At 50.8% G+C, this 10,009-nt stretch overlaps 1 protein-coding gene across 1 annotated transcript; it reads left to right on the top strand.

The window, feature by feature from the left end:
* Positions 1–1,005: 1,005 nt before the first annotated feature.
* Positions 1,006–1,350, top strand: LOC134413829 (olfactory receptor 14I1-like; the record flags this gene model as incomplete). Its single annotated transcript, XM_063147870.1, has 1 exon — positions 1,006–1,350. A coding segment is annotated over one exon (345 nt), but the record flags the coding sequence as incomplete, so codon positions are not given.
* Between the last annotated feature and the right edge of the window lie 8,659 nt (positions 1,351–10,009).

Below are 10,009 nucleotides of genomic sequence, written 5' to 3'. Positions count from 1 at the left end.
GAGCTCTTGGCCAGCCCAGGGCATGTGCCACCTGCCAGGGGCAGCTCTCAGCCTGCCTGGCAGTTCCCCATGGACGCTGCTGGGGAGAAGTTGGAGGTAGAAGGAGCCACCTCCATCAGGGTAGATTCCTCCTGCTGTGGAGATGGTGCTGCATGGCCAGGGCTGCTCTCAGCTTTCTCCTCAAGGGAAGGGAAAGGGGCTGTCAGCTTTGGCTGTGTCACTGAGACTCCTGTACTGTCACCCTGGTCATCAGCATATGGGCCTCAGATCTCCCTCAGAAAGTGCCTCCTCATCCTCCTCTCCCGACAGACAGCAGCAGCAGCACCTTGGTTGCAGCATCTCTGTTTGTCTGCCCTACCCTTAAGGCTTTGCTGCCAGGGAGACGCCCCTGGGCAGTGCCCAGTGCTGGGAGGGATCCGCAGGGCAGAGCTGAGCCCCCAGGGCTGGGCTGGACTCTGGCAGCACTGGCAGGAACAAGGCTTGGAGAGAGAGAAACAGCTCCCAGTAGGCACAACTCCAGGCAGCAGAGAGCCAGACCAACCCTTGGTATCCATTCCTGTCCAGCTACACAGGGAAAGAGAGAAGGGTTTGGATAAAATTATTTTTAAACTGAGTGTTCAAAAAGTCCATTTTATTTCTCTATAAATTTTTAAGTACAGGTACCCTCCAGCAGAGGAGTTGTAATGATCAAATGACTCCTGGGGTGGGGAGTAGCACTGACTGCACTGAGGCACAGGAAGCCCTGTTTTCCCTCTGAGCTCTGCAATGTTCAGCCTGAGAGCAGTGCTAAAGATTAGGCAGGTACTCAGCAGCACAAGCTCAAAATGAAAGAAAGTTTAGCCAAATTTCCTCACAGGAAGAGAAATTATTTTGCAGAGATTGCAAAAATAATTACATAGAATTGACTCAAAAAAAATTGGTCGCACCTTTCAATGTCTTCTTTCAACAGTCCACTAGGCCCAGAGTGAAGAAATGTCCAACAGCAGCTCTATCAGGCACTTCCTCCTGCTGGCATGGGCAGACACGCGGCAGCTGCAGCTTCTGCACTTCTGCCTCTTGCTGGGCATCTCCCTGGCTGCTCTCCTGGGCAACGGCCTCATCATCAGCGCCGTAGCCTGCGGCCACCACCTGCACACGCCCATGTTCTTCTTCCTGCTCAACCTGGCCCTCAGTGACCTGGGCTCCATCTGCACCACTGTCCCCAAAGCCATACACAATTCCCTCTGGGACACCAGCACCATCTCCTACTCAGGATGTGCTGCACAGGTATTTCTGTATGTATTTTTCATGTCAGCAGAGTTTTCCCTCCTGACCATCATGTGCTACGACCGCTACGTGTCCATCTGCAAACCCCTGCACTACGGGACCCTCCTGGGCAGCAGAGCTTGTGACCACATGGCAGCAGCTGCCTGGGCCAGTGCCTTTCTCTATGCTCTTCTGCACACAGCCAACACATTTTCCCTTTCCCTGTGCCATGGCAATGCCCTGGGCCAGTTCTTCTGTGAAATCCCACAGATCCTCAGGCTCTCCATCTCCAAATCCTACCTCAGGGAACTTGGGCTCATTGTGATTGGTGCCTGTTTAGCATTTGGTTGTTTTGTGTTTATGGTTTTCTCCTATGTGCAGATCTTCAGGGCTGTGCTGAGGATCCCCTCTGAGCAGGGACATCACAAAGCCTTTTCCACCTGCCTCCCTCACCTGGCTGTGATCTCCTTGTTCCTCAGCACTGATCTATTTGCCCACTTGAAGCCCTCTTCCATCTCCTCCCCATCCCTGGATCTGGCCCTGTCAGCCCTGTCAGTTCTGTACTCAGTGGTGCCTCCAGCCCTGAACCCTGTCATCTACAGCCTGAGGAACCAGAAGCTCAAGGCTGCAGTGTGGACACAGATGAATGGACTATTTAAGAAACATTAAACTGCTGGGCAGTTTCTGAAAATCATTTGTAATAAAAATTATCTTTGGTACTTCTTTTTGGTTTCATTTTGGAGGTTCTTTTTCATTGTTTTACTTTCTTAATATTGTCCCTAAATGAAAGCCAACGATCCTGCCATATCTCGTTTTATTCCGCCACACTTTCACTGAAACCCACAGATTGTATCAATAAGGAGCTGTGCTCTTGGTGGGTTTAAATGCCTTAAGGCCTTCCCAGCAGACTTTTCACAGCAGATCCCCCTTCTGTTGCCTTCTCTGGAGCTGCCGCAGCAATGTCTGTGTGCAGAGCTGGGGGCAGATAAGGGCTGGCCCAGCAGCTGTGCCCAGCAGCAGCAGCACTTGGTGTTGCCAGTGCTGCTGCTGTGGCCCTGCCCCGCTGCCCTGGTGGCCCAGGTGTTGCTGCAGGGCCTGAGTGCTCTTGGAGCTGGGCAAAGTCCTGGGGGTGGCAGTGCCGGGGCTGCAGCAGGGACAGGCCATGGGCACTGCTGGGCAGCGCTGACACCTCAGGCCAGGGCCTGGGGGCTCCAGGCTCCTTGCCCAGGCTCTCAAGAACACACCCAGGCTAAAGCTCAGCACAGAAAAGCCCCGTGAGCAGCCCCAGGCTGGCCGTGGGCACGCTGGGGGCAAACAGCATGGCTGGGGCTCTGCAAGGATCCTGGGGGAGAAAGGAAGAAGCAGCAGAGCAGGGGCTGATCCCCCAGGTCCTTTTCTGCCTGGCCACTGTCCAGCCACTCTGTCCCCAGCCTTCAGCCCTGCAGGGGTTGTTGTGGCCAATGTGCAGGACCCATGACTTGGTCTTGTTTATTCTTACATTGTTGGATTTGGCCCCTGTATTGAGCCTGTCCGGGTCCCTCTGCAGAGCCCTCCTACCCTCCAGCAGATCCACACTCCAAGCTAACTTGGTCACCACAGTTCCATGAGGCCATAAAGTGTCACAATGGTCTCCATGATTCCATGAGGCCCCTCAGTGTCAACATGGCCTCTTTGTTCTACAGGACCTCTTGGTGTCACAAAGTCCCTCAGATCCTTGGGTTCCTTCTACGGTGTCACAATGGATCCTTTATTCCCTGAGGTCTCACAGTGCAGCAATGCTGTCCTTGGTTCCACAGTGTCACAATGGCCTCTTGGTCGCAAGGAGCACCACGGTGTCAAACATGTTTCCTTCATTCCATGAGTCCCTGCAGACCAACACTGGCCCCTTGGTTCCATGAGGCTCTGCAGTGTCACAATGGCCCCATCATTGCACAAGGTCCTGCAGTGTCACAATGGCCTCCATGGTTCCACAAGGCCACACAGTGTCACAGTGGTTCCTTGGTCCCATGAGGCCCCAGAGTGCCCCAATGGATTCCCTGGTGGCGCAGTGTCACAATGGACCCCTGCTTACACAAGATCCTGCAGTGTCACAAGGGACCCTTGGTTCCATGGGGCACTGGAATGTCACAATTTTTCCTATATGTGCTGGTTTTGAATTAATTGACGTGGTGAGGAGGGAAGAAGACACCCACAGAAATGATAATTCTGAGAAGAGCTGCTGAGAGCTTCCTCTGTGCCTAATAAAAGCAATCAGTGACTAGTTTTGAATACTGACACCTTGTTAAACCACTAGAAAGCTGAACATGCCTCTATGAACATGCATGTTAAAAACAAACTAACCCTGGGAAAAGCTCCCTTCCTTCCAGCTTGGGAACAGGTAACAAGGCTGGCCTGGCTCCTGTCTCAGCTGGGCCAGGCTGGATGGGCACTGCCACAAGGCCGGGCCCCTTCTCAGGGACCCTGCCCAGCCCTGTCCCAGCAGAGCCGGGCACCAGCAGCTGCCAGGCAGGGCAGGGGAGGCCATCAGTCCATGGCGTGTTCCAGCTGAGATCTCAGCCATTTCCCCCCAGTGTGGCCGCTGCACGAGACCATGTGGCTGAGGCCAGAGGCAGCGTTGTAGCCCACACAGAGAGTGGCCCTGTGCCTGGAACTGAATGCAGCAGGGGCCAGAGCCCGGCCATGGGGCTGATCCTGACACAGCCCCCAGGGCAGACTGAAAAATCCATCACCGCGATTGCTTTGGCTGCCACACGTCAGGAATCACATGAGCATCTGCAGGCCCCAGGTGAGATATTAACTCTTTCAGTGCATAGATAAGGCTTACAGACCTGCAGTCCTGCCTCGGGTGAGAGAAAAGGACAGAGTAAAGACATGAAGACATGTAGAGAACAACATAAGACATGAAGGTCAGTTAGATGAAGTCAAGTCCCAGATGGGAAGGATGAGGAGATGCCTCAGTTCTAGGCTGAAATCCTCTTGTAAGGCTATGGAGAAAATATAATTGATACATCGGACTTTTTTTCCCTGTAACTCATTGAAAATATGCGGGGATGAAGTGTTCAAATTGTAGATATGAGTGAAGGTATTTATACCAAAGCAAGCTGTGATCCCATGAGAAGTTTGAACAGAGGGAGAGAAGAGTGATGAAGACCCTTTGGCCCCAGGGAAAGTAGAGAAAGGCCTCTGTTCCCAAATATGAAGATGATCTCAGAGACAGATAAAGAGAATCTTTGCTCTTGAACAACTCTACCTTAAATTAATACCCCATAAGTTGACATAGCCCATAAACACAGCTGTGGGAAGGCTGTGAAAAGATGAGAGGAACTTCACAATTGTTGATTCCTGGGCAGCTGCTGCTCATGGGAATTAAAAGCCACGAGAGAACTGTATTCTTGTGGAGAAGTCTCCATAAAATGACAAGAGGAACTCCACTCCCTAAGTGAACTGAACAAAACCTATTCTAGAGGTGATAAACTGACTGAATTTTTTCTGTGCTTTGTGAGTGGAAAAGGTTGTAGGAGGGAGAAGTGTTCTAAAAGTTTTATTCTGATTCTTATTAATTTTTTATTAAGTTACTGTTAATAAAGTTTTCTTTATACCCTTTTAAAGTCTTAAGCCTGCTTTGCTTTCTTGCTAATCCTATCTCACAATAGAAAATGAGTATATTATATTCTAGTGGGTGCACTGGCATTTAGCCAGCACTGAACCCACCACACCTTAGTTCCACCAGTCCCTGCAGTGTCACAATGGCCCCTTGGTTCCATTGGGCCCCAGGGTCTCACAAGGGTCTCCTTGGTTCCGTAGTGTCACAACGGCCCGTCGGTTCAACAAGGCCCTGCAGTGTCACAATGGCCTCCATGGTTCCATGGGGACCCAGAGTGTCACACTGGCAAAGCAAGGGCTGGGCTGCAGCTGCTGTGGCTGTGTGAGCCCTGCCGTGCGTGTAGGTGCTCCCAGAGCTGTGACTGGGGCTGGGCTGCAGCTGCAGCTCTCTGTCCTTTTGCAGATTATTACACATGTTGGCCAAAGAATGTCTCTCTTTCTGACCCATTGCCTGCAGTACATTTGTGGTTATGACTCAAGGGGGGGAGTGGGATTTTTTGGATTTACCAATACCTTATTCTCAAGTGGCATGACTTTTGTCTTCTGTAAAGTCACACATAAGCAGTTTAGAGAAGCATTTTATTCCATAATAAAGGGAAACATTGCAGGCTTGGAACCATCTTTAGAATCTTTAGGGTTCTGATTGACGGGCTATGGCAGAAGAGATGAATATTCTGGAACTGGTCATAGTGAGAATATCTTTGTGTCCAAAGGTAATTTGCTTCATTGTGGACATTTGCTTCCTCAGTGGAATAGAAGCACTACTTGGTTGTCTGGCTTTTCCTGTCTTTTGGGTTGGTTTTTTTCCCTACCCTAACGATTTACAGATTTTTGCCACTGCTCACAAATGTGATCCTGGAAATAGCCTGGGTGCATCAATGTTTGCCTGGACGACACACGCGGGGCAGCAGCAGAGGGCTCGGAGAAGCAGCACCTTGTGATGGGTTGTGTGAGCGCTTGGCTGGGGGTGCTGAGACTGCCACGCAGAAATGTGTGCTTTGCCTGTGGGTTTGCAGCACACAGCCCTGGGCAGGGCTGGCAGCCGTGCTGGCAGCAAGGAGAGCCCCTGGCTTTGTGCTGGCTGATTTCTCACAGCTCTGGGATAAGGCAGGGTCAGAGTGTGGGGGCACGTCCCCTCACTTAGTGTCTTCTGGTTTTCTGTGTTCATGTTTTGTCTCAAAGGTCATTTTGTAAGAGCTTCAGTTTTGCCTTGGCCCCCTGAATCCTGAGTTTAAAAGGCTTGTCATGTGAACCGTGGGGGCAGTGTTCCCTCCTCTGTGTTCCATGTCCTTTGGGAGTGGAGAAGGACAGTTATTGTATCCCTGATATGATTCCAGCAAAATAGTGAGTGATCTTTGGGTTCCTTTCTTTCTGTTTTTCTGCTCAGGGCAATGTTGGTGCTGCCCCTGATTCTCCAGGAGGGGAGCCTGTGAACAGAGCTGCAGCAGAGGAAGCTTCATCTGGCACCGAGAGCTGCAGGAACAGTTCCCAGGAGCCCGAGGAGCCTGGTAAGGACAGAGCCCCCACTGGTTTAGAGAGCTGTGAGATGGCTGCCCTGAGCAGGGTTGGTGCTTCCTGGTGCCTTTAGTTCAAATCCTGAACGGGCACAACCTGCCTGAGCCCTGCCCTCCACACTTCTCCAGAGGCTCTGACACAGAGTCCTCTGCTGGGGCAGAGAGCAGGGAATAACACCTGACCTTGTGGGAGTTGTGTCACCAAGACGGATGTCCCAGTTTTGTGCTGAAGTTGGTGGATAAATTTACTGCAAGGTGCCAGGGGAGGCTAGGCTGAGCAACTCTTGAAAGAACAGGGGAAAAAAAGAGCAAAAAGTCAGGGTAGAAGTCCAAATCACTGACTAAATGTAGTACCAGTCTGCTGGTATTGGTCCTGACCCACACGAAAAACAAGGAGCACAACATCAGAGGCCAACCAATTGAAAACTCACGGTAACTCCAGTATCAGAAGGAAAAGCTTGAATGACCCCTGATTAGGGAGGCCTAAGAGGAGAGAGGGAGCACTTTGCATTCATCCCTTAGCCAAGCTGGTGCAGCCTGCAGACCTCGTAGGGAGCTCTGTCCCTCCCAGCCCTTCCTGCCAGAGCTGATGATCAAGTTGGAGCAGCTGCTGCTCACTGCAGAGGGCAGTTTGTAGATGGCAGGTAATGGAGCTGGTTCATGACTCAGCTCCCAGCACCTTCAGCTTCAGCCATTTCAGTGAGGACTGAGGTGTCTCTGTCAGCTCAGAGAAAGAACAAGGCTGGGCTTCCTTGTGGCAGCTGGGACTGTCTGTGTTTCAAGCTCTCCTGGGTGTCCTTTGCACTGCAGGGGCTGAGACTTTATCAAGATACTTCAGTGTTTTGAAACACACTTTTGAACACTTGGAATGGTCCCTGTTCTTTTAAGGGCAGATTGCTTCGAATTGCCAAGTGAGAGTCTGCCTGTCAGGTCATCTTTGACAGCCCCTGGTAGAAGGACAGGGCCAATATTGACTCAGCATTCCCTTTGCTTCCCAGATGCCATCTGACCAACATCTCCAGGAGGGCTGCCCTGCATGGCAGGAAGAGACAGGGGAGAGCCTGTGACCATCGGGCAGGTAGAGCTCCTCTGTTTGTAGATATGTTTATAAATTTCTGTGGTTCTATTTATTAGTGGTTATAATTCCATTTATAGATGATAGTGTTCTATTTATATGGGCATATATTGATGTGTATATAGTTATAGATGGGATATAATTATATTTTATTATATATTTACATTTATAGATTTTCAGAGTTAGATTTTTATATGTGTAGAGTAAAAAATATATATACGTATGAAGTTGGATTTATAAGTGTGTATAGTATATAGTAAGAGGAATAGGAATGGTTAGTTGGAGACATTGATGGAAGGATTGCTGTTTGTGCAAGCCTAGGCTGCATTTGTAGCTCTTTCCCCCCTCAGCTGCCTTTTTCACCTCTTGCTTTTCCCCCGGTGCCCCCTGTGTCCCCTGTCCCTGTGCTGGGTCCGAGCTGGCGGCCGGGCCGGGCGGAGCAGCACTTCCAGCCCTGGCTGTCCCTGGAGCAGTGGGAGCTGCCACTGGCCCCAGGCACTGTCCCTGAGGAGCTGCTGAAGGACGGTGAGACTGAGGGGGCTGAGGGGGCCGTGGCGCTGAAGGGACAGTGACCCTGAGCTGCTGCTGGGGCTGAGGGCTGTGGGGCAGCTGAGGGCCTTGGTGGCACTGAGGTGACAGGGAAGTGGCACAGGCTGGCAGGGTGGCAGGTCTCAGGGGACGGGATGGCTCAGAAGGGACTGAGGGGCGTGAGAGGACTGTGAGGGGCTGAAGAAACTGAAGGTGGCTGGGGCTTCACCGAGAGCATGGCGGGGCTGAGGGGATGGAGGGGGCCAGCAGGGAGCACAGAGGGCTCCAGGGCTGCAGCTCTGCCAGGTCTTGGAAGCAATTCCAGAGGCTCTGCTTTTGCCACAGCTGCCATGAAGACCTTGAGGACAGCTGGAGACTGACGGGAGCCAGCAGGGAGGAGCTGAAGGCCAGCAGCGAGAGCAGTGAACGGGGCCCTGCTGCTGCCAGCCTGGAGAGAGCCCGGCTGAGGCCACAGGCCCGGGGAGGCAGGTGGGGCTGAGGCTGCCGTGGGCTGTGGCCGTGGGCACTGCCCGGTGGGGCAGGAGCGGGCCCTGCCCGTGCTGGGGCTGCTCAGCGCAGCTGCCCCGGCTGGCACAGGGGCTGTCCTTGGGCAAGGCAGCTGTGCCGCAGGGCCCGGGAGCTGTGCCGGCTCTGCCGGGCTGCCGGGGCTGCGGGACAGTCCCGCCGCGGCTGCGCTCACCACAGCCCGGCCCGCCTGGCTGCTTTCTCTTTCTGACCCCCTGGGGAGGCTCTGACATTTCCTCTGCCCTGATGGAAGCGCAGCTGCAGCCAAGGGAAACGTCCCCATACTCACTCAGTGTTCCCTTTGCTTGCCAGATGTCCCATCTGCTGTCACTGTCCAGGAGAGCTGCTCTGCACGGGAGGAGGAGACCGAGCGAGAGGCTTTGAAGATGGGGCAGCTGGGATCCCTCTGCCTGATGTTCTGTTTACAGATACACGGACTTGAATGTAGACAGGGATTATTACATGTGTATTTCCATATGTGGCTTGCTATTTGTATGTGTTTATTTCCATGTGTATATTCTTATATTTATGTATATTTATTTTGTTATGAATGTATACTATGTATATATATTTGTTTTGAAATTACATATATGTTTATAAATTTATCTGTGTATACATGGATATTGTTATATCTGTGTTAATTTCTATTTCCTGTGAGTAAACTTGTGTAGGTATCTCTTTTGATATAATTTTTGTTATATGGCTTTTAAAATAGGAATATTGGTATTTGTATAGGTATATGTCTATTTTTATATGTATATTTATCTGTTTCTAGATATAATTCTATTCACATATCTATGGAGATATTTTTGTATTCCTAGATGGGCCTAATCCTTGTAGTAATAGGTAATAAATTAAGTTGTTAAACACCTTATTGATATTTGTGTATAGTGAATTGTTGTGGAGGTTGGCAATAAATTAACTGAAGTTGGTATTTATATATTATTACATAGACAGGTTGTAATAATATAATAAATTCCTGTTTTTAACCTAAATTGAGATTTGTATAGTTCTGCATTGTCAGTTTGGGTGTAGCACTTTGTAATAAATGACATTTTGCAACTGAAATTGATTCTCGTGTATTTGTGGATCAGCAGTGCTAGTGTAGCAATCTGCAAGAAATGCCGTTTGTCAGCTGCGATGGGTGTTCTCTGATTTGTGCTACCCAAAGCCATGGGCAGATGTAAATACTGGAGGATTCTGGCCGTGCAAATCTCCTGCCATGCCCAGCACATGCCCCACCTGCACTCAGGCTGGGCAGGGGAAGGGCAGATTTGGGCTGGCAGCAGAGCCCCACATTGGCTCAGAACTCGCTGCAGAGGCAGCTGAGAAAACTCCGGGGCTCCACTGAGAGTAGAACTCCAAGCAGGAGCAACCCTGGCAGGAGAAATCATTCACAATGAAAAAAAGAGAGAAAATGTGGCAAAGCAGATTACTCTGTGAGGCTGATAAAATGCTCTGAATCACCCCTGCCTAGGCACGTCTTCTGCAAAAAGGTTTTATTAAAAACTGAACACCT

This window comes from Melospiza melodia, unplaced genomic scaffold (assembly GCF_035770615.1).
Source record: "Melospiza melodia melodia isolate bMelMel2 unplaced genomic scaffold, bMelMel2.pri scaffold_54, whole genome shotgun sequence".
NCBI lineage: Eukaryota > Metazoa > Chordata > Aves > Passeriformes > Passerellidae > Melospiza > Melospiza melodia.
Note: the sequence above shows the minus strand (reverse complement) of the source record. Positions and strands in the feature narration are given on the sequence as shown.